At 42.5% G+C, this 24840-nt stretch overlaps 1 protein-coding gene across 9 annotated transcripts in view; it reads left to right on the top strand.

The window, feature by feature from the left end:
• Positions 1 to 17: 17 nt before the first annotated feature.
• The window catches only part of LOC135504321 (cyclin-dependent kinase 11B-like), a 28824-nt gene continuing 4001 nt past the window's right edge, over positions 18 to 24840 (top strand). Inside the window, exons 1-19 of one of the 9 annotated variants that reach the window (XM_064922762.1) lie at positions 35 to 100; positions 735 to 782; positions 1079 to 1212; positions 1833 to 1972; positions 2125 to 2303; positions 7801 to 7951; positions 19169 to 19347; positions 19493 to 19621; positions 19771 to 19866; positions 20079 to 20198; positions 20318 to 20392; positions 20586 to 20791; positions 22299 to 22389; positions 22467 to 22588; positions 22740 to 22845; positions 23008 to 23129; positions 23375 to 23482; positions 23943 to 24059; positions 24524 to 24672. In XM_064922762.1, coding sequence (XP_064778834.1) covers positions 1102 to 1212; positions 1833 to 1972; positions 2125 to 2303; positions 7801 to 7951; positions 19169 to 19347; positions 19493 to 19621; positions 19771 to 19866; positions 20079 to 20198; positions 20318 to 20392; positions 20586 to 20791; positions 22299 to 22389; positions 22467 to 22588; positions 22740 to 22845; positions 23008 to 23129; positions 23375 to 23482; positions 23943 to 24059; positions 24524 to 24672 — 2201 coding nt within the window. In that variant the 5' untranslated portion in view covers positions 35 to 100; positions 735 to 782; positions 1079 to 1101. Of the gene's footprint in view, positions 101 to 734; positions 783 to 1078; positions 1213 to 1832; positions 1973 to 2124; positions 2304 to 7800; positions 7952 to 19168; positions 19348 to 19492; positions 19622 to 19770; positions 19867 to 20078; positions 20199 to 20317; positions 20393 to 20585; positions 20792 to 22298; positions 22390 to 22466; positions 22589 to 22739; positions 22846 to 23007; positions 23130 to 23374; positions 23483 to 23942; positions 24060 to 24523; positions 24673 to 24840 lie in introns of all 9 variants that reach the window. The other 8 variants (XM_064922767.1, XM_064922766.1, XM_064922770.1 and 5 more) reach the window with 8 other exon arrangements.

Here is a 24840-nt window from a genome sequence, read left to right on the forward strand (position 1 = left end):
ATTTTCAATGCAGCGAAGAAGTATTAACCGGAAGTAATTATATGACCCCAGAAGTCAACGAATCATCCGGCGTTCCAAAATTGCGCGGAGCGTATTTCAGGTTTGTTAAATCACTTCAGTAAAAATGCGAATCATTCGAAAGCTTTAAGCTAACACACTTCGGATATATTTAGAAGAGACGAAATCCAATAAAAATGTGCCCCTTAAACTCAAAACGTATCACAGGAATGTTAATTTATTGCATATGTTAGCGTCCGCTAGCTGGCTAGCTAACTGTAGCATGCTTATTGGCAAAGATTAGCATCTGACTAACATTAGCTCGTTACAAGAAGCATGCACGGATGCGGCTAGCTGAGAGCTAGTTAACTGTACACCTACCGATGTTACATAACGAAAGACAGTTAGCATATTCATTGACGTCAGACCGGTTATTTTGCTAGATGTTTATTGTACGCTAACTGCAAACTATTTGACCTTACGTAACGTTTAGAGTTGGTGTATTTATGATAACGGACTTAACGTTCGCTAAGTAAACATACTAGCTAGGCAATAACATGTAATATATTCAGAGTTCACGGTTAGCTACTGTTACACAGTGACAGATTTCACGCAACGTGTGCTTGTAGAATTCTCGATTTGACTTGGACTTATAACTTCTCTCTCCCCCTTGATATCACCTCTACGTTTTACTTCCATCATTTTTGGATTGGTGTTTTGTGTTTATTTTTTACCAGTGAAAGTGTGACGTTACTGCTATGGATAAGATACGAGGCGCTACTCAGGTAACAGAAATGATAGGCTACCAACTTGACCCTCTTCCCCTACAACTCCTATACGTTAAAAAAAATATCCTGGGCAATAACCGTCTGTACTATTATTACCTATCAAATTCATATTCGTACAACCCTCTTGCGAAGTAGTGTGTATTTACACCTTGGTTCAAATAATGAAAAGCATGTGTTGAACTGTAGAGGTATGAAATTAAATAATTGTACATGAATACCACAGTTTCCATTAACATGACATATCTCACAATGCTCTTGCATTGAATCTCTCTGTGTTGGGGGTCTCTGTGTAGCAGGCGGTGGCGAGCGGGTGCTGATGGGGGACGAAAAGGACACCTGGAAAGTGAAAACACTCGACGAAATTCTCCAAGAGAAGAAACGCAGAAGGGAGCTGGAAGAGAGGACAGAGCCAAAAAGCCAGAAAAATGTAAACAGAAGAGAAATGCTGTTGTGCACCAAACTGACCACTGGCCCCTATACACTAGTACAGTGTTAGCCAACTCTTGTCCTTGAGTACCCCCCAACGGCACACATTTTTGTTTTAACCCAGGACAAACCCATCTGATTCAACTCATTGAGGACTTGATGATTAGTTGAATCAGGTGTGCTCGTCATATGCTACAACAAAAATGTGTACTGTTGGGGGTACTCGAGGAATCCCTGCCCTAGTACCAATGATACACTTGGGGAGATCTGTGAAGAAATTGGGATAAGGAATGTGGAAATGGCTCAACTTTGCCCCCTGATAAACTAGGTGAAAGGTTGGCCATATTGCTTACACATATCCGATCAGCTTTGATCTCCACCTGATTATAGGCTATGGGTTGATTTAGGACATAATCGGTTCTCTCCCCATCAGAGGATGCTGTTTCTCACTTTGACATTATTGTGTATCTAAATATATTACACAGACAAGATCTGTCCTTGAACTAGTGCCTCAAACTTTATCATTATCTTACCTTATGTGCAATCAATCATTGTTATGTTTACCGTACCACTTATTATTTTTAAGAATGTTATAATCTCCCTTTCCCATGTTTTGTCCAGTGCGTTCCGTGCCCTGGTCCACAGACGGATGATCGGGAAGCCAAACGAAACACTCCGGAGGAAGGAGAACTACGGGATAAAAAAATGGAAATAACAATCCGGAATTCCCCGTACATACGGGAAGACTCCACAGAGGACAGGTAAAGGGGATACGGAAAAAGAGCCGTGGGAATTGGGGTTACGTTCAGGAGGGCCAGATACTGGAGAAAACGTCTTTAAAAACTGAACTTATCCCTTTGAATACATTTTCTCCCATTTTTGTCCTAACTGAACGCGACCCTGCTATGCACAGGGGCAGCCTGTTTGTTGAGTCGTTGGCACTAGACAGTCTTCCCAATTCCAGGGGAGAAGAGGATGAATCGCTGGCAATAAAGCCTCCCCAGCAAATGGCCAGGAAAGACAAATCTCACCACAGAAAGGAGGAGAAGAGAAAGGACAAGAGACGCCGTCGCAGTCACTCTGCTGAAGGAGGTACATTGCCATCCTGGGATGTGTATTGCTCATAGAGAATTATAGATACCTCTAGTGGATAAAAGGTATTTTTAGCATGGTCAGTGCCATTGAGGGCTTCCACCATGCTTCTGCCATTTTAAAGTAGTCAACTGCGTGGGGATTCCTATGGGTTGTAGCCTCAATGGGGCTGGCCATGCAGTGGGGCTGTCCCCAGCACAAAAAAAAATTGGTCGACCAAGAGTTGCCTCTTCTAATAATGGATTGGTCAAAATGTTTAACTGTGTATTTTTCCATACATAGACACCCTATGTGTTTTGATCAAATCAACTACACACTGCATTCAGAAAGTATTCAGACCCTTTCTCTTCCACGTTTTGTCACGTTAGACTTATAAGGCTGTAACGTAACAAAATGTGGAAAAAGTCAAAGGGTCTGAATCATTTCTGTATGCACTGTAAGTGTAGAAGTAGCTCAAATAAAGCCAGCAAATAAAAACATTGTAGACTGCATATAGAAAATATCCTGATGAAATTAAGTCTGCTATAAATCACATTGGCTACACATGGCTTGTCTGCAACAAACTTGAAACATTGTATCAACTGAAGCTTGCACTAGCAAACTTGCAGCATTGTATGAAATAATCTGGGCCCTCAGTTTCGTGCACCAGTTTTCGAGCACCAGTGAGCTCGGGACAGACACAGCTGTAGGCTATTTGTGCAAGGGATAAGAAGAAATAATGTATTTTAAGTTTCCATTGGATCGGAGCATTACATGTTTCTCTTTCGTGTCGAATGGTTATCGAAAGGGAGAGAACTATTGTCGTTCTCAATGGATTATAAAAACACGCTTTTCTTTACTTGCTGTTTGTTTTGAGGTGAAGAACATTTTATATTGAACCAAAATATAAACTTAACAGGCAACAATTTCAAAGATTGTACTGAGTTACAACTCATGAGGAAATGAGTCAATTGAAAAAATACATTAGGCCCTAATCTATGGATTTCACATGACTAGGAATACAGATATGCATCTGTTTGTCACAGATACTTTTGTGTATATATAGTGTATGTATACAGCCCTTAAAATTAGTGGATGTGGCTATTTCACCCACCTATTGCTGACGGGTATAAAAAAATCGAGCACAGCCATGCAATCTCCAAATACGAATATTGACACTGTCATAGGATGCCACCTTTCCAACAAGTTCGTAAAATGTCTGCTCTGCTACAGCTGCCCTGGTCAACTGTTAGTGCTGTTATTGTGAACTGGAAACGTCTAGGAGCAACAACGGCTCAGCCACAGACTGTTAGGCCACACAAGCTCACAAAACTGGACCGGCAAGTGCTGAAGCATGTACGTATAGAGCGGATGGTAAAGGTGGTTTACCCTCTCGCTGACTAATTCTCACAAGGCACCCGATCAAACATCTCTGGAGAGACCTAAAAGTGGCTGTGCAGCACCGCTCCCCAGCCAACCTGACAGAGCTCGATAGGATCTGCGGCGAAGAGTGGGTGCCAAGCTTTTAGCGTCATACTAAATAAGACTCGAGGCTGTAATCGCTGTCAAAGGTTCTTCAACAAAGCAGGGTCTGACCTCCACCCCCTGTATTTCATTTGCATCAGACTCATTAAAAGAAAACATCTTTGTCCATTTCGAGGTGAATAGTCGCTGTTCTGATGTCCAGAAGCTCTTTTTGGTCATAACAGACGGTAGCAGCAACATTATGTACAAAATAAGTTACAAACAATGCAAAAAAATGAACAAAATAGTTGTTGGTTAGGAGCCCGTAAAACAGCAGCCATCCCCTCCAAGGCAACTTTGTGGCAACAGTTTGGGGAAGGCCCTTTCCTGTTTCAGCATGACAATGCCACTATGCACAAAGCGAGGTCGATACAGAAATAGTTTGTCAATACTGGTGTGGAAGAACTTGACTGGCCTGCACAGATCCCAGACCTCAACACCATCAAACACCTTTGGCAATGAATTGGAATGCCGATTTCGAGCCAGGCCTAATCGCCCAACAGTGCCCGACCTCACTAATGCTCTTGTGGCTGAATGGAAGCAAGTCCCTCGAAGCAATGTTTGAACATTTAGTGGAATCCTTCCTCGGAAGAGTGTAGGCTGTTAATAGCAGGGGTCACAACTCCATATTAATGCCCATAATTTTGGAATGAGCTGTTCAACGAGCAGGTGTCCTTTCACTTTTGGTCATGTAGTCTACATTTTTTTTTTATGTAGAGGCGTGGATCAGAAAACCAGTCAGTATCTGGTGTGATTTGCCTCGTGTAGCTCGACACATCTCCTTCGCATAGAGTTGATCAGGCTGTTGATTGTGGCCTGTGGAATATTGTCCCACTCCTCTTCAATGGCTGTGGAAAGTTGCTCAATATTGGCAGGGACTGGAGCCTGCTATTGTACGTGTTGATCCAGAGCATCCTAAACTTGCTCAATGGTTGACATGTGTGGTGAGTATGCAGGCCATGGACAAACTGGGAAATGTTCTGCTTCCATGAACTGTGTACAGATGAATGGCATGACAATGGGCCTCATGATCTTGTGACGGTATCTCTGTGAATTCAGAATACCATCAATAAAATGCAATTGTTCGTTGTCCATAGCTTATGCCTGCCCATACCAAAGCCCCACTGACTATATGGGGCACTCTGTTCACAACGTTGAAATCCACAAAGCTCTGGTGGACATTCCTGCATTTAGCGTGTGTGCTCTCTCAAAACATGATACATTTGTGGCATTATGTTGTCACAAAACTGCACATTTTGGAGCGGCCTTTTATTGTCCCCAGCACAATGTGCGCCTGTGTAACGATAGTGCTGTTTAATCAGCTTCTTGATATGCCACTCCTGTCAGGTGGATGGATTATCTTGGCAAAGAACTGCTTATGAACATTTAGGGCCCTCCCCATTTAGTCGACTGTTCTCCAGTATTTTCCACAACTAGTCAAATTTATTTCACACTTCTGACTTCCCTTTCAAGTTCGTCACCTCTGCATCCGCTATAGGTCAGGCCCTACTGGTCACGTGCATGTGTCACATAAAGAGAGGAAGGGTTGTGGGAGTAGGGAATGTTTTCCCAAAACAAATTAGGGATTTCGGTAACAACTTTAAAGTCAGAAATGGCTGTAATTATGTTGCAGCTACAGCAACATGGACAGCACTATACACGTGTTTTGTGGTGGTCGGTGCAGCAGGGAGGAGAATGGCACAACGGGTCCTAGTCACATCGTCACTCTGTCTTTTCTTTTTAACACCGCAAGTTTGAGCCAGGCGCCACAATCAAATAAATTGCGGTCATTTGTGTGTCTTAATTATTTCATCCAACAGTAAGCTTAAAGCATAAGACAAGCTCAGTGCAAATAGTTGATTTGATTAAAACATAGGATGTGTCTACAATGCATTCGGGAAGTATTCAGACCCCTTAATGTTTTCCACAGTTTGTTATGCTCCAGCCTTATTCTAAAATGGATTACATTGTTTTATCCTCTCTCCACACAATACCCCATAATGACAAAGCAAAAACAGGTTTTTAGAAATGTATTAACTTTAAAAATTAACTTAATTATTACATTTACCTAAGTATTCAGACACTTTACTCAGTACTTTGTTGAAGTACCTTAGGCAGTGATTACAGCCTCAAGTTTTCTTGGGTATGACACTACAAGCTTGGCACACCTGTATTTGGGGAATTTCTCCCATTCTCTGCAGATCCTCTCAAGCTCTGTCAGGTTGGATGGGGAGCGTCGCTGCACAGCTATTTTAATATTTCAAGGTCTCCAGAGATGTTTGATCAGGTTCGAGTCCGAACTCTGGCTGGGTCACTTGAGGACATTCTAAGACTTGTCTCGAAGCCACTCCTGTGTTTTCTTTGCTGGTGTGCTTAAGGTCGTTGTCTTGCTGGAAGTTGAACCTTCACCCCAGTCTGAGGTCCTGAGTGCTCTGGAGCAGGTTTAATCAAGGATCTGTCTATAATTTGTACTAGTTTCTCATGGTCTGTCCTTTAGGTGCCTTTTGGCCAAGCTGGCTGTCGTGCCGTAAAGGCCTGATTGGTGGAAGGCTGCGGAGATGGTTGTCCTTCTGGAAGGTTCTCCCATCTCCACAGAGGATCTCTGGAACTCAGTCAGTGACCATCTGGTTCTTGGTCACCTCCCTGACCAAGGCCCTTCTCCCTCAAGGATGTACCTGACCTAAATTTTGTGTCTCATAAAAGGGTCTGAATACTTATGTAAGTAAGGTATTTCTGTTTGTTTTTTTATATATATAAATTGGGCAAAATAATTGACTTTTCGCTTTGTCATTATGAGGTATTGTGTAGATTGATGAGGGAAAACGTTTATCTAATACACTTTGGAATAAGGCTGTAAAGTAACAATGTGGAAAAAGTCAAGGGGTCTGAATGCTTTCCGAATGCACTGTATTTTGAAAAAATAGAAGATTAAAAAGAAAAGACAATTTGTTTATTTTTTGTTCAGGCACAGCCCTGCAAACAGAGATGTAAACATTTGTGCACAACATTTTAGAGAAATACGTTTTTTGTGCATCTATAACATTTCTGCAATCTTTCATTTTAGCTCATGAAACTGTTGACAGTTGTCAGTATGTCCAACCGACCTCACAACTGCAGACCACATGTATGGCATTGTGTGGGCAAGCGGTTTGCTGATGTCAATGTTGCTAACAAAGTGTCCCAAGTTGGCAGTGTGCTTAAGGTATGGGCAGGTATAAGCTACGGGCAACGAACACAATTGCGTTTTATCGATGGCAATTTGAATGCACAAAAATAATGTGACAAGATCCTGAGGCCCCTTTTTTTCATGGTATCTGTGATCAACAGATGCATATCTGTATTTCTAGGCATGTGAAATCTGTAGATTAGGGCATAATGTATTGATTTAAATTGACTGACTAAATTCCTCATATGAACTGTAACTCCGTAAAATCAATGAAATTGTTGCTTGTTGCTTTGGGTTTGTTCAGTATTGATTAGAAATTAAGCAAATGAACAGTAAATGTAGGCTCATACTGGTGATATATGTAATGGGGAATTGATAAACACTAACAATCAAAGGGCAAACAATTTACACAATGAAACACTGAAAGTGCACGAAATGGCGGAACAGAGTGCATTCCGGAGAGAGACATGTCTTGTGCATCTTAGCCACACTCCCTTCTTGGATGGTTGCATCTCTGCAGCCTACTCAATGGGTTAGTACACAGAAGACCGGTGAGAATCAGACAGGTGTCTCATGGGGGGGATCTATTTGTGACTGCTCGACTAAAAAAATCTTGGTCGACCAACAGCCTATCCACCAGTCCACTAAATGTGGTCAGCCCTGCTATGGTGTCACAGATGAAAAAATTGCAGAGATATAAGAATGAGTCCTATCTTTCTCTATGGTATTGGTGTAGAATGTTGAATTGGGACTGTTTTTTACTGTGGTATTAAACTATGTATGCATGCATATGTAGCACTGTTTTACATTAGTTTGTTTTTATCACAGTAGCAGCAGCAGGGAAACACGTGCGGCCCAAAGACAAAGACAGGGAGAGTGAGCGCAGGAAGCGGCAGTGGGAGGAGCAAGACAAGGCCCGGCGAGACTGGGAGAGGCAGAAACGCAGGGAGCAGGCCAGAGCCCAATCCCGCAGAGAGAGGTGACTACTCTGACCACATACAAACACATTTGTATTACATGCTGACCAAACCGTCCATTTCATCCAAACTGTTTGACCGCATCAACGGGCATCTGCGTAGCCAGCCGCTTAAATTTAAATTGGTTGATGCGCTGCAAGTCTCTCCTGTCCCAATTTATCATTGGTTTTTACGAGCATATACCCACATGGGAGATTCAAAGATTAATGAGGTCCACAGTCCACTAGTGGTGGTAATGCAACTTTGTTGGTTGCCAACCGCTGTATAAAATCCACATAAGAAGAAATATGGAGAAGTTAATAAAAAAAAGATTTAAAAAGTGGAGTGGAGAACACACAAATATCCAGCTAAAGAAAGGACCAAGGAAAATAACAGCCTGATGTTTGAATATTTCCCCATACAAATTAGCTAGCATAATGTCCATGAATGTTTCATTTGTGTTTCGACCTCATCCCAAATTAATATAGTTGGTTCGCAGTTGGTATTGGTAATTTAACCTGCATGTCAAGAACGCGTCTGGTGGGGATAGAAAAAAAATCAACATAGACGCATGCATGGAAAGGGTTTTGTCAGTATGTTAGCGTGGCTTGTATTAGCAGATATATATATATACTATAGAACTAAGAAATATCAACATTTATAATAATCACTTGTGTTCAAAGGTAAGAAGTTAACAAAATGTCTCTGTGGTCTCTCAAACTACAATTCTACCAGAATGTGACTCATGAGTGTGGCAATTTTAACAAAAGTTTAGAGCACCCCCCCCCCCCCCCCCAATTTTTTTTTAACAAAAACTAAATCAGCAATTGTGATGGAAACATGGGGTGTCGGTACAATTTCCTAAATCTCAACAATTTGTTTGACACGGTGGGATCTTTTTGTGTCAGTAAAATTAATTATGCAACAAATTGTAGTGGAAATGATTTCTTGCGCAATTGTTGGTAGATAATTTTCCTCAACATGGTTATTTTATCAAAGTACAAACCTCTCACTCAAGGAAAGGTAGCACGAGCTACATCACCAGGTTGTGAGATATGGCATATACAGTCATGGCCAAAGATTTTGAGAATGACACAAATATAAATTTTTATAGAGTCTGCTGCCTCAGTTTGTATGATGCCAATTTGCATATACTCCAGAATGTTATGAAGAGTGATCAGATGAATTGCAATTAATTGCAAAGTCCCTCTTTTCCATGCAAATGAACTGAATCCCCAAAAACATTTCCACTGCGGTTCAGCCCTGCCACAAAAGGACCACCTGACATGTCAGTGATAATCTCGTTAATACAGGTGTGAGTGTTGACGAGGACAAGGCTGGGGGTCACTCTGTCATGCTGATTGAGTTCGAATAACAGACTGGAAGCTTCAAAAGGAGGGTGGTGCTTGGAATCATTGTTCTTCCTCTCAACCAAGGAACCTGCAAGGAAACATGTGCCGTCATCATTGCTTTGCACAAAAAGGGCTTCACAGGCAAGGATATTGTTGCCAGTAAGATTGCACCTAAATCAGCCATTTATCGGACTATCAAGAACTTCACGGAGAGGGGTTCAATTGTTGTGAAGAAGGCTTCAGGGCACCCAAGAAAGTCCAGCAAGCGCCAGGACCATCTCCTAAAGTTGATTCAGCTGCGGGATCGGGCCACCACCCGTACAGGGCTTGCTCAGGAATGGCAGCAGGCAGGTGTGAGTGCATCTGCACGCACAGTGAGGCGAAGACTTTTGAAGGATGGCCTGTTGTCAAGAAGGGCAGAAAAAAATCAACTTCCCCAGGAAAAACATCAGGGACAGACTGATATTCTGCAAAAGGTACAGGGATTGGACTGCTGAGGACTGGGGTAAAGTCATTTTCTCTGATGAGTCCCCTTTCCAATTGTTTGGGGCACCCGGAAAAAAGCTTGCCTGGAGAAGACGAGGTGAGTGCTACCATCAGTCCTGTGTCATACCAATAGTAAAGCATCCTGAGACCATTCATGTGTGGGGTTGCTTCTCAGCCAAAGGAGTGGGCTCACTCACAATTTTGCCTTAGATCACAGCCATGAATGAAGAATGGTACCAACACATCCTCCGAGAGCAACTTCTCCCAACCATCCAAAAACAGTTTGGTGACGAACAATGCCTTTCCCAGCATGATGGAGCACCTTGCCATAAGGTAAAAGTGATAACTAAGTGGCTCGGGGAACAAAACATGGATATTTTGGGTCCATGGCCAGGAAACTCCACAGGCCTTAATCCCATTGAGAACTTGTGGTCAATCCTCAAGAGGCTGGTGGACAAACAAAGACTCTCAAATTCTGAAAACTTCCACGCATTAATTATGCAAGAATGGGCTGCCATCAGTGGCCCAGAAGTTAATTGACAGCATGCCAGGGCGGATTGCAGAGGTCTTGAAAAAGAACGGTCAACACTGCAAATATTGACTTTTTGCATCAACTTAATGTAATTGCAAAAAGAAGGTGAAAAAAGTTTTTGACACTTATGAAATGCTTGTTAATCTAGTTCAGTAGTAACATCTGACAAATATCTGAAGACACTGAAGAAGCAACCTTTGAAAATGTGTCATTCTCAACTTTTGGCCACGACTGGACACACCTACTCATTCAATGGTTTTTCTTTATTTTTACTCTAATTCTACGTTGTAGAATAATAGTGAAGACGTCAAATCAAAATAGATTTTAGATTCTTCAAAGTAGCCACCCTTAACCTTGATGACAGCTTTGCACACTTGTCATTCTCTCAACCAGCTTCACCTGGAATGCTTTTCCAACATTCTTGAAGGAGTTCCCACATATGCTGAGCATTTGTTGGCTGCTTTTCCTTCACTCTGTGGTCCAACACATCCCAAACCATCTCAATTGGGTTAAGGTCGGGTGATTGTGGAGGCCAGGTCATCTGATGCAGTGTGCCATCACTCTCTTTCTTGGTCAAATAACCCTTACACAGTCTGGAGGTGTGTTTTGGTCATTGTCCTGTTGAAAAACTAAGTGCAAACCAGATGAGTTGGCGTATCGCAGCAGAGTGCTGTGGTAGCCATGCTGGTTAAGTGTGCCTTGAATTCCAAATAAATCTGCGTCACCAGAAAAGCACCATCACGCTACCTCCATGCTTCACGGTGGGAACCACATATGCGGAGATCATCCATTCACCTACTCTGCGTCTCACAAAGACATGGCGGTTGGAACCAGAAATCTCAAATTTGGACTAATCAGAGCAAAGGACAGATTTCCACTGGTATAATGTCCATTGCTCATGTTTCTTGGCCCAAGCAAGTCTCTTCTTATTTATTGGTGTCCTTTATCGGCATGTGATTGGGAGTCCCATAGGGCTGCGCACAATTGGCCCAGCTTTCTTTAGGGCTTGGCTGGGTTAGGCAGTCATTGTAAATAAGAATTTGTTCTTAACCTCTTTGGGCTGCAATCCCATTAACAGGATGATTATGACAGCCAATGAAAGTGCAGGGCTCCAAATTCAAACAACAGAAATCTCGTCCCTAGCGGGCGAAACAGATATGACAGCTTGTTACACAAAGGAAAAGGTGCTGGGTTTGAGTGAAAGAGCGGGACACTGGAACAGAGGCGAAGGTGTGCTATCATAAATACAGTATCTAATGCATTCTAAATTACCGCCCATTTGGAAAAGGAAAATGCAATAAATATTTACTCTGAACTGTGTTTAATTAGGTTGGTGGTAGATGGGAGACCGTGTTGCCAACCGAGTCCTCTGTCCTTTGAAGCATGTCTCTGGTGGTCACTTGGATAAGTTGTAACGTCGTTGTGTGGTAGATGGGATACTCTGTCTGTTCCTTCCTAACCTGCGTTTGCAGCTGCGGTCGCTAACTCAACAGCTAGGAGGTATCACTTCTGTCGTGAATAAGAGTTCAAAGTTCATACCATTCGCAACCAAAGCTCATGCTGATGTTGGCTTCGTTCTTGTAGTTTTATCTAAACCTTTCTGACATAGGATCGTCATCCTACCTCATGGGAACAGAAAGTTATGTTGTCGTCAAGAGCTCATATAGGAAGGAAGAGGAGGGTGTGTTTGAAAAGTTTTATAGCCTTTGTCCCTTCACAGGGGAGGGCCACTGATTGAGCAGCCCTACCTTATGAAAATCCAAATCTCACATTTTAGAAGCTAAAATCACATTTCATCCCATCACAAATAATTTCATATTCAAACATTTAAATTGAACAACAATTCCATTTGAATCTGATAACTCTGATGTATAGACTTTCCACTGTGGAGTTTGTCATCTTATCATTGATGAGAATGTCTCAGATGACAACCGAACTGACATGATATTCATTAAGTACCACCGCATATGTTCAATTGTTCGGATTACCAGAATATAGTTAATTTGCCCCCACATACTGATGTTCCCAGAATCTCTATGTTAACCAAGGGGTTTTTAAATGTAACCTCAGTAGGTTTGAGAAGGGAAGGTCATAAATCTATCCCCCAGGCCAACGTCATGACAGAGGTGTCACAAAAAGCACAAATAGAGATAAAAATTAATCACTAACATTTGATGATCTTCATCAGATGACACTCATAGGACTTCATGTTACACAATACATGTATGTTTTGTTTGATAAAGTTCATATTTATATAAAAAAAATCGGAGTTTACATTGGCGCGTTACATTCACTTGTTAGTGGAAGCCCTAGGAAGTGAATCTTCATTCATATCGCAATGGGATTTCAATAGGGAATGGTTTGAAAATATACTAACCTCAGATTTCTCACTTCCTGTTTGGATTTCTTCTCAGGTTCTTGCCTGCCATATGAGTTCTGTTATACTCACAGACATCACGCAAACAGTTTCAGAAACTTTAGAGTGTTTTCTATCCAATACTAATAATGATATGCATATATTAGCAACTGAGACTGAGGAGCAGGCCGTTTACTCTGGGCACCTTTCATCCAAGCTACTCAATAGTGTCCCTGCAGCCATAAGAAGTTAACTGACTTGCCTAGTTAAATAAAATAATTAGTGGTTTCTTTGCAGTGATTTGAGTGTGCCATGTGTTCCTTCCTGCAAAATCCTCTAGAGGGCAGAACGTAAAAAAATTGTATTGATACCAAAACGATACAAATGGCACACACAAAAAGAACAGCAGGGAGAACTGATTTCTCGTTCTTTCCAGGTTTTTTTCTCATTCACTTTCTAATATTTAAAACAACAAAATAAACATTTTGCTTTTCTCACTCCACAATAGTTCTTAACCTCTCTAGGGTATGTGGGATGCTAGCGTCCCACCTGGCCAACATCCAGTGAGATTGCAGAGCGCCAAATTCAAATACAGAAATACTCATTATAAAAATTCAGAAAATATACAACTATTAAACATAGGTTTAAAGATTAACTTCTTGTGAATTCAACCACTGTGTCAGATTTCAAAAATGCTTTACAGCGAAAGCATACCTTAAATTATTTGAGAACATAGCCCAGCAGACAAATCATTATTAACAGTAACCAGCCAAGTAGAAGAGTTACACAAGTCAGAAATAGAGATAAAATGAATCCCTTACCGTTTGATGATCTTCATGTGTTTGCACTCAAATGTTCCTTTTGTTCGGTAAAGTGTCTTTATATACCTGAAAACCACTGTTTTGTTTGCGTTTTCTTCAGTAATCCACAGGCTCAAACGCAGTCACAACAGGCAGACAAAAAAATCCAAATTGTAACCGTAAAGTTCATAGAAACATGTCAAACGATGTTTATATTCAATCCTCGGGTTGTTTTTAGCCTAAATGATCTATAATATTTAAATCGGACAATAACGTCAATATAAAAGGAAAAAAACAAAGGCACTCTCTCTGGTCGCGCGCATGAAAAAGCTCTGTGACAGTGCAGGGTCCACTCATTGACTGCTCTTACTCCCTCATTTATCAGAATACAAGCCTGAAACAATTTCTAAAGACTGTTGACATCTAGTAGAAGGCATAGGAACTGCAATTGGAGTCCTAAGTCAATTGATACTGTCATGGCATTGACTAGAAAAATACAACAACAAAAAAATCCTACTTCCTGAATGGATTTTTCTCAGGTTTTTGCCTGCCAAATCAGTTCTGTTATACTCAGACATTATTTTAATAGTTTTGGAAACTTTAGTGTTTTCTATCCAAATCTACTAATGAAGTGCAAATCCTATCTTCTGGGCCCGAGTTGAAGGCAGTTTAATTTGTGCATGCTTTTCATCCAAAATTCCAAATCCTGCCCCCTACCCTCGAAGTTAAACCACATCAGGGGAAACATTTTGAGGTCTGGGTAAAATTGGAGAAATGTAGGTTTGTTAGTTAAGTTAATTCAGCCTTTAACCTCTTGAAACTCCCCATCCCGGATCCGGGATTGTGACTAAGCCTCAGGCTCATTAGCATAACGCAACGTTAACGATTTCTGAAAATCGCAAATAAAATTAAAATAATGCGTTTGCTCTCAAGCTTAGCCTTTTCTTAACAACACTGTCATCTCAGATTTTCAAAATATGCTTTTGAACCATAGAAATTGACTAATTTGTGTAAGAGTATGCAAAGCTAGCATAGCATTTTGTGTAGCATGTAGCACGCAACATTTTCACAAAAGCCAGATAACCAAATAAATAAAATCATTTACCTTTGAAGAGCTTCTGATGTTTTCAATGAGGAGACTCCCAGCCACATACCAAATGCGCAGTGTTTCCTGAAAGCGTCTGTGTGTAGGAGAAATCGTTCCGTTTTCTACATTGCGCCTGGCTACCGAAACAAACCGAAAATGCAGTCACCTACAACGTGAAACTTTTTCCGGATTAACTACATAATATCGACCGAAACATGGCAAACGTTGTTTGGAATCAATCCTCAAGGTGTTTTTTCACATATCTCTTCATTGACATGCAGTTCGTGGAAGCTTGCTTTCTCTCTGTGCCCCATGGAAAAATACTGGCAGGTGACTTTGCGCACCAATTTCGGCGCAGGACACCGGGCGGACACGTGGTAAATGTGGTCTCTTATGGTCAATCTTCCAACGATCTGCCTACAAATACGTCACAATGCTGCAGACACCTTGGGGAAACGACAGAAAGGGCAGACTCATTCCTCTTGCGTTCACAGCCATATAAGGAGATCATGAAAGACAGAGCCTCAAAAATCCTTGTCATTTCCTGGATGCCAAGTCATCTTGGTTTTGCCTGAAGCTCACGTTAAAGGGCACGCACAGAGAAGATATTTGTATTTCTGGACACGTCAGAGTGTTTTCTTTCGAACAGTAGCAATTATATGCATAGTCGAGCATCTTTTTGTGACAAAATATCTTGTTTAAAACGGGAACGTTTTTCTTCCAAAAATGAAATAGCGCCAGCATAAGTGTAAGAGGTTAATTCAGTTGCGCACCAATCCAGACAGTTATTTGGCGAGCTGGGTTTCTATAGCAAACTTGTGATGGAGTTTTCAAAAACAAATGGCCACTGCATAGATGCAAATAATCATGATTCTGCTGGGTAGGCATAGGCTACTTTGTAGTTACCTTTTTAATTTCCTTTCCATCAACCCAAAAATTATTAGCATTGCTAACGGCTACACAGAGTGCATAGATTTTCAAGTGTTTTCCACTGTTTTGTATGAAAACCCAATTTGAAGCCAACATTCACTTTTGTCTTGCTCATAATAACCGCACATGGCTTTGCAACAACAGACAAGCACAACACCTTTCAATTGAAAGGACGGGAAACAAACAAAAGGACTTACAACTCTTTAAAAACTGGTCAGAAATTAAATCATGGCATTAATATATTGGAGCAGTAGAACTTCTAAACCAGCTGCCAACTTCAATTACTTTTCAAGGACCACAGCTAAAGAGACAATCTGGTCTGAGTATTTCGTATTATTCTATACATATTAGTGGTTATGCTTCATGGAGTCGTGGGTGAAAGACGACATTATCAACATACATCTGGCTGGTTATACGCTGTATCGGCAGGATAGAACAGCACGCCTGGTAAGACAAGGGGTGGCGGACTATGTATTTTTGTAAATAACAGCTGGTGCAAAATATCTCAGGAAGTCTCAAGGTTTTGAGGTAGTGTAGTCTACACCATATCATGAGATACTCTACCTAGAGGGTTTTCATCTGTATTTGTTGTAGTTGTCTCCATATCACCACAGACTGATGCTGGCACTAAGACTGCACTGAAAGTGCTGTATTCCGACATAAGCAAACAGGAAAACACTCACCCAGAGGCAGCGCTCCTTGTAGCCGGGGACTTTAATGCAGGGGAACTTACATTTGTCTTAACAAATTTCTATCAACATGTTAAATGTGCAACAGAGGGGAAAAAATTCCGGACCACCTTTACTCCACACAGAGAATCATACAAAGCTCTCCCTCACCCTCCATTTGGCAAATCTGACCATAATTCTATCCTCCTTATTCCTGCTTACAAGCAAAAATTAAAGCAGGAAGCAGCAGTGTCTCAATCAAGTGGTCAGATAAAGCAGATGCTAAACTGCAGGACTGTTTTGCTAGCACAGACTTGAATATGTCCCGGGATTCCTCCGATGGCATTGAGTAGTACGCCACATCAGTCATTGGCTTCATCAGTAAGTGCATCGTTGACGTTGTCCCAACAGTGACCGTACGTACATACCCAAACCAGAAGCCATGGATTACAGGCAACATCTTCACTGAGCTAAAGGCTTGAGCTGCCTCTTTCAAGGAGCGGGATTCTAAACTTGAATCTTATAAGAAATCCCGCTATGCCCTCCGACGAACCATCAAACAGGCAAATCGTCAATACAGGACTAAGATAGAATCATACTACACCCACTCGTTGCAGGGCTTGCAAACCATTAGACTACAAAGGAAAGCACAGCCGAGAGCTGCCCAGTGACACGAGCCTACCAGACGAGCTAAACTACATCTATGCTCGCTTCGAAGCTAATAAAACTGAAACATGCATGAGAGCACCAGCTGTTCCAGAAGACCATGTGATCACGCTCTCCGCAGCCGATGTGAGTAAGACCTTCAAACAGGTCAACATTCACGAGGCCTCAGGGCCAGGCGGATTACCTGTACACTCCGCACTCCACACTGCCCTTTCCCACCTGGACGAAAGGAACACCCATGTGAGAATGCAATTCATTGACTACAGCTCAGCATTCAACACCATATTGCCCTCAAAGCTCATCACTAAGCTAAGGACACTGTGACTTAACACCTCCCTCTGCAACTGGATCCTGGACTTCCTGACGGGCGGCCCCCAGGTGGTAAGGGTAGGTAACAACGCGTCCGCCACACTGGTGCGTGCTCAGTCTCCTCCTGTACTCCCTGTTCACTCATGACTGCACGGCCAGGCACGACTACAACACCAACATTAAGTTTGCCTGGGAAACAACAGTGGAAAGCCTGGACAACGATCAGACAGCCTATAGGGAGGTGGTCAGAGACCTGGCGTGTGGTGCCAGGACAACAACCTCTCCCTCAATGTGATCAAGACAAAGGATGACCGAGCACGCCCCCATTCTCATCGACGGGGCTATAGTGGAGCAGGTTGAGATCATCACCAACAAACTAACATGGTCCAAGCACACGCAGACAGTTGTCAAGAGGGCACGACAAAACCTATTCCTCCATTTGGCAATGGTCCTCAGATCCTCAAAAGGTTTTACAGCTGCACCATCGAGAGCATCCTGACTGGTTTCATCACAGCCTGGTAGGGCAACTGCTCGGCCTTCGACCGCAAGGCACTACAGAGGGTAGAGAGTACGGCCCAGTACATCACTGGGGCCAAGCTTCCTACCGTCCAGGACCTCTATACCAGGTGGTGTCAGAGGAGTGCCCTAAAAATTGTGAAACTCCAGCCACCCTGGTCATAGACTGTTGTCTCTGCTACCACACGGCAAGCGGCAGCGGAGCACCAAGTTTAGGTCCAAGAGGCTTCTAAACATTCTACCCCCGAGGCATAAGACTCCTGAACATCTAATCAAATGGCCATCAGAGACTATTTGCTTTGCACCCCCCTTACACCGCTGCCACTCTGTTATCTATGCATAGTCACTTTAATAACTCTACCTACATATTACTAACCGGTAACTAACCGGTGCCCCCACACATTGACTCGCTATTATTTTACTGCTGCTCTTTAACTTGTTACTTTAAAATAAAAAATTAAGCTGCATTGTTGGTTAAGGGCTCGTAAGTAAGCATTTCACTGTAAGGAAAGATTTAATAAATCTGAGACACTCCATTTAGTAGGATATGTTACGTTTGGTGGTGGGTGGCCATATAACGCGAAATGTCGGTGATTGGTTGGTTGTAGAACGCGAATGGCTAGCAACCCAAAGGTTGCGAGTTCGAATCTCATCACTGACAGCTTTTAGCTACTTTGCAACAACTTTGCATGTTAGCTAACCCTTCCCCTAAGACTAACCTTAACCCTTTTAACTAACCATTCCCCTAACTCCTAAACTTAACCCTAACCACTAGTCAAGCTAATGTTAGCCACCTAGCTAGAATTCGTAGCATATCATGCGAAATGGGTGATGGACATCCAGAAATTAATCCATACCATACAAAACGTAACATATCATACTAAATTGAGTCTCAGATTCACTTGTAAAATAATACGAAATGCCATGAGACCAGGTTGAGAGGAAATGTCTGATTTTCACATTTCTGACTGGCCCGTAAGGTTTCCAAAACCTCCCCAGTATGTCAAGCCCTGACAAACACCGACAAGGTCATTCCTGTGCCATTTGTTGCCTCTTCAGCAAGTTGGTTTATTTTTGGTCAATTGCACATTACTGTTTGAATAAATCATGATGATAAAAAGAAATAACATGGCCAGGTTATAAAAAAAAAACTAAAAAAACGCTTGCGACCAATTAAAAATGTCGCACTGTCAAATCAGACAAATGGTCGCAAATGCGATTGTTTTGGCTGCATTATCAAACCCCGATTGTTTTTTTTTTCTGTACCTGGATACTTAGTGTTTGCGCTACGTCATCACACACAGCCCTTTGTCCGTCTGATGGAAATTTGCTTGAAAATCTGTCGCAAATTCGGTGGAAACCTAGCTTATGATGTCATATCTTGGTCTACCTTCAAACGTGCATATCCTCAAACTGTCACACGCTGGTCAGACATATTTTTTACCGTGCAGTTACCTGTCACACTGTATACTGTACTCTTCCCCTTCCATGCAGCAGACATTAACAGTGTGGGGTGGGTGGCTTTTGGGTTTCTGGAGAGCTCCTGACAGGATTCCCCCGTCTTCCCCGGACTACAGGGACAGGTTGGAGCAGGTGGAGCGCCAGCGCGAGAGGGACCGCAAGCTCCGTGAGCAGCAGCAGAAGGAGCAGCGTGAGCAGAAGGAGAGAGAGAGGAGGGCAGAGGAGCGCCGCAAAGAGCGCGAGGCGCGCCGAGAAGGTCAGGGTTCACACACACGCATTTGCGCACACGTGTTGGGTTAGAGTTTACAGCCTTAGCGCGTCCGTGAATGAAAGTATTTTGATATATGTAAGGATGCACTGTTGGTGACGGGATGCAAAATCTCTTGTCCATTCTCTGACAGTCCCGTCCCACCATCGCGCACTGCCTGATGAGTACGGGGACAAGCCGAAACAGAGCCACCGCAGCCGCAGCCCCAACCGGGCTCCCCAGGACCGACTGGAGCAATGCAGCGAGCCACATAGAACTGGTGGTGAGACTATCAAATCAAGATGGTTTTACATAATTTTGCTTTGGTAGAATTGTTATCAAGACTTAGTAATTGATTTTATTCAATTTCCTTAACTATAATTTTTCTGTGTGATTAGGGACGCTCATTTTGTTTTGTTTGTGGTCCAACAGTGAAAGATGAGAAGCCAGAGGACAAGGACCTTCTCTCTGACCTTCAGGACATCAGTGACAGTGAGAGGAAGACCAGCACAGGAGAGTCCTCCTTAGGTAGGTAGACACACACACTCACTCAAGGTTGCAACATACCCCACACCAGATGGCATCACAAAAAAGTTATTAAAACATTACACTTCTACTGATGGTTAATCCTTAACAGAGTTCTAACTGTTATAGATACTGTATTTACAATCCAGACATCTTGTGGTTTAAGTCTTTGTGGATTGTTTGGAGGTGACATTGAGTGGACTTCTCTTCCCTAGGCTCCGGCTCAGGGTCGGGCTCTGACGATGAGGAGGGTAATGGCGTTGAAGATGGATCTAGCAGCCTGAGCGAGGGAGAGAATGAGGAATCAGGCTCAGGAGAATCTGACCAGACTGCAGGTCTGCTGAATTACTCTACTTCTGTTGCTTGTGTGTGTGTGCGCTTGTTTTATCACTTAATACAATTACGGTGGTGTCACAGTGACACGGCTCTGACCCACCCATTGTCTGTGTTTCAGGTGTGGTGAGTGAAGACGAGCAGTCTGAGGAAGAGTTTGAGGAAGAGAGAGAGAACGGCAACCATATTCCCCCAGGTAGGCATTTCACACCCCATTTGTCTGGTGGCAGTCATTTGAACAGGTGTTATTGTCATGTCTGAGAGTAAAGTTAGTTTTCTGGAAGCTTTTTTATCAGAAAAGGTCAGGTCTAACTCTCAACCAGCTGCTGCTAGATGTGATTTTGTCTTGTTTCTGTAAGTTATAACTGCCTCCTCATTAACCCTCACAGTGCCAGAGTCACGATTTGACCACGATACTGAGGAAAGTGGAGAGGAAGAGGAAGAGGAGGCAGGGGATGGAGACGTGACCCCCCAGTCTGTGTCTCACTCCCACTCAGCCACCCCTGAGCCTGAGGAGAACTACATCCCCGACTCTCCTCCCATCTCCCCCGTGGAGCTAAAGAAGGAGCTGCCTAAGTACCTGCCAGCTCTACAGGTCTGTCCATCTGTCTGGCAGCACACCACTCCTGGGTCAAATCAAATACCTTTTTATTTATTTTTTAAATGCCTACGGTGCGCTTGACCTACAGAGTTCGTACGGTCATTATTCAAATCCTGGAAAAGTCATGGAATGTTTAAATTGTGTTTTCCAGGCCTGGAAAAGTTTTCGAAAAGGATCAAATCCGAAAAGTTATGGAAATAAATATAATTTTTCATAATATAAATATTTTAGCAATCAAATAAAAATCAATACATCAGCCAGGTTCAGCATGACACTTGAGCGAGTCTGTGTTTGCGGTCATCACCTACATGTGTGCGTGAGGAGTCGGCCGTTGCTCAATGAGAGAGAGACAGTCGGACATTGAGACAGAAGGTAGGCCTAGACTATAAAATATGATTGACAACAGACTAATAACTAGTTTGCCAATTCAAAACTTATCTTGTACCCTCGAGTTATCTGTTTAGCTATTATTAGCATGCATTTATGTTTTCCTCATGTGATGTCCCAACACTCACGAATAAGGCCATACAATCGCGAGTAAAGCCATACAAAGTTGATTTACTTTTTACAAGTATTAATTTAAACTATTTTCATGAAACGAAAGATTCACTTCGCCATTTTATTAGGTCAGATTCAGTTAGATGTAGCCTTTATGAAGGATTAACTTGATTTGTAGATACTTCCAGTTTATTTGGCCATCCAATGTATGGAACATTGCAACTCAATAGCCTGAAATGTAAACACTTCTATGGTAAATATGACTAAACTAGAAAAGGTGCATTTCCTGAAGAAAATTTTTGGGCTTGCTTCAGCTGAATAAAAATATTTGCAGCCTACCGTAGCCATTTGTTGTTTGATATATTAAATTAGCAAATTATTTCAAAAGGTATGAAACGTATTCGGTTTTAATGTTACAATGTTATACGTCAAGGGTGGTCAGCCATCATCCACGATAGCTCATAGTTGTACAGGCTTTTATTCCAGTAGCCTTCTAACAAACCACATTTTAAATGATCTGTTCAACCGGACCTTGTAAAACTGTCTCTGATGTGTTTGAACAGTGCTTTATCAAAAGCCCGCACAGCTAGTAGCTCTCCAGACTGAGGGTTGACCACATGTTTTATACAGTTGCCTTACAGGTAGTCTACTTTGTGGGGGCTTAAGTTCCTTGCATAACGACAGGATATGGTACATGAGATTGAAGAGCAGCCTCCACGTGTCTACCACGTTACGCTTACATAGATGGCGGCAATTGTTGGTCATGGAAATGTGGTTAAAAGTCATGGATAACTCAAGAAATTCTGTCTGTCAAAATGTGTATGAACCTGGACATAGCTTGCTGGTACAATGGAATATTTCAAGAAATGCTCTCACCTGGCAGAGGAAATCAATGCACCTCAAGTATTTGACAGAAAAGTGATACGTATTTGACTCAGACCTGTACACACACACACATCATATGGACATGTATTGATTGGCATTGGTTTCATGTAATTTTCAGGGCTGTCGCAGTGTCGAGGAGTTCCAGTGTCTGAATCGTATCGAGGAAGGGACCTACGGCGTGGTGTATAGGGCCAAGGACAAAAAGACCGGTATGTGGGCTACCTTGCAATTGATTTCCAATCCATCCCTGGACAGACACACACTAAAACAGGCCTGTCTCTTCTAGATGAGATTGTGGCCTTAAAGCGTCTGAAGATGGAGAAGGAGAAAGAAGGTTTCCCCATCACGTCTCTGAGAGAGATCAACACCATTCTGAAGGCCCAGCACCCCAACATCGTCACTGTCAGGGTGAGGTGCATATAAATACACATTGAAAATATCATAAATTGTTATATCTATGGTGAGCAGCACACATCTGACTCAGAGGATCTCCCCCCTCAATAATATATTATTTTGAAATACATTTTGTGTAGCGCCTTTCTCCTTTTTCCCATGTTAGGAAATCGTCGTTGGAAGCAACATGGACAAGATCTACATTGTGATGAATTACGTGGAGCACGACCTGAAAAGCTTGATGGAGACCATGAAGCAGCCTTTTCTCCCAGGTAATGTTGTGCGATTCAGTTTGAGTTGCAGAAAATACAGTACACTTATGTCCTCCAGCCATTTTCCCATGTATTTTGGCTAGGTTCGCGTAAGAGTATTGTTTTAACGTAAGCTTATGAGCTCATGACTCTTTTCCACTTCCTCTTTCTTATCGGCCTCAGGCGAAGTGAAGACCCTGATGATCCAGCTGCTGCGAGGCGTCCGCCATCTCCACGACAACTGGATCCTCCACCGCGACCTGAAGACCTCTAACCTGCTGCTCAGCCACAAGGGGATCCTCAAGGTGTAATAATGCCCTGTTGTATTATATATGTATGATATATAATAAATCTGTTATAATAATATTAAAACTGCTGTGGGTTGGGAACTTCAGATAAGCATTAGATCATCCATGGCTCAGATGAAGAAATACAACACTCTAGGCTTATTAATGACAATGACAAAGAATGATGACTTGAATGTGCGTTCGTGTGTATGCTTGCCTCTTGGGCATTTTTGTAATGTTTGTTCTTTGTTGTGCTGTTCTAGGTGGGGGACTTTGGTCTGGCCCGTGAGTATGGGTCTCCCCTGAAGCCCTACACCCCTGTGGTGGTGACCCTGTGGTACCGTTCTCCAGAACTGTTACTGGGAGCCAAAGTGAGTCATGACCTAAGCACATATCTACAATCTGTTTAACCTCTCCAAATCCTAACAATTACCATTTGTGGGATGTTATGCAAAACTGACCGTGGATCAATGTCTTGTGAGCGACATAGTCACAGTAGAGACACCTGCATTCAAAACTCTGCCTTGAGTCAAAACATCTCAAGAAACTTCAGTCATCAAAGACCCTCTCCAGTCAAAACAGTGCCATTCTAAAACTTTACCTGAGTGTGAACATTACCGCATTCAGACAACACAATGCATACTTTGTATGCCTTCCAATAGTGTCGAAGTCTGTAGTTCTAAACAAAGCCCAAGACTACATACACACAGCACCATTACCAAGTCAAAGCTTGTCCTTGCCCAGACTAAACACTCCAACCCAGACTCATGCGGTGCTGTCTGTTACTTAGAATACTGTGGTTTTAGCGAGTGTGTGTTTCTCTCTCCACAGGAGTACTCTACAGCTGTGGACATGTGGTCTGTAGGCTGCATATTTGGAGAGCTCCTTACCCAGAAACCTCTCTTCCCTGGAAAATCTGAGATCGACCAAATTAACAAGATATTTAAGGTTAGCAAATTTGTATCAAAAAGTGCATTTGACTTCATACTGTCTGGAAAGTAAAAGCACTTTATATACTCCACCCTTACATCTGTGTGCATTCTTGACAGTTACCACATGTTTTTGTTGGTTTTCCAGTTTTATGATCTCCCCACAAGGTGGCAGAGTTAAGAATAGGATGTCGTCAGATTAAATGGATTTGATTTGACTACACAATATATTTTTCAGAGGGACTGCAGTTCAGCGACCCAGTCTCTTTTAGATGGACATGGTGACGTAACAGACTTGTCTGTGGCGGTTGTGTGACTGGGCTAAACTGTAAAACTCAGATTAAAAGCTGTGGTCTTAACTGTGCTCCAGTACCCCCCCCCCCTCCCCAGCAGTTCCTAACATACCAGACATAGTGGGGACCTCCAGCCCACACATAAAACATTAACTCCATGTGTCTGTGTGTTGACGCATGTTCTTGTCAGGACCTAGGGTCACCCAGCGAGAAGATTTGGCCAGGCTACAACGAGCTCCCTGCTGTGAAGAAGATGACTTTTACAGAGTACCCCTACAACAACTTGCGCAAGCGCTTCGGAGCCCTGCTTTCAGACCAGGGCTTCGACCTAATGAACAAGTACGTCTAATCTACCCATATCTGTTAAATTTCTCAGACAAACGAGCTTTGGTTCTTAGAAAATCTCAGTTGAGAAGATTTTAATATAAAACCACTGGACTCAATGAACAATGCCATGAAAGTGTAATCTAAAAATGTTCTCTATAAATACTAGCAAAAATGAAATGT

Source organism: Oncorhynchus masou, chromosome 18 (assembly GCF_036934945.1).
Source record: "Oncorhynchus masou masou isolate Uvic2021 chromosome 18, UVic_Omas_1.1, whole genome shotgun sequence".
Lineage (NCBI taxonomy): Eukaryota > Metazoa > Chordata > Actinopteri > Salmoniformes > Salmonidae > Oncorhynchus > Oncorhynchus masou.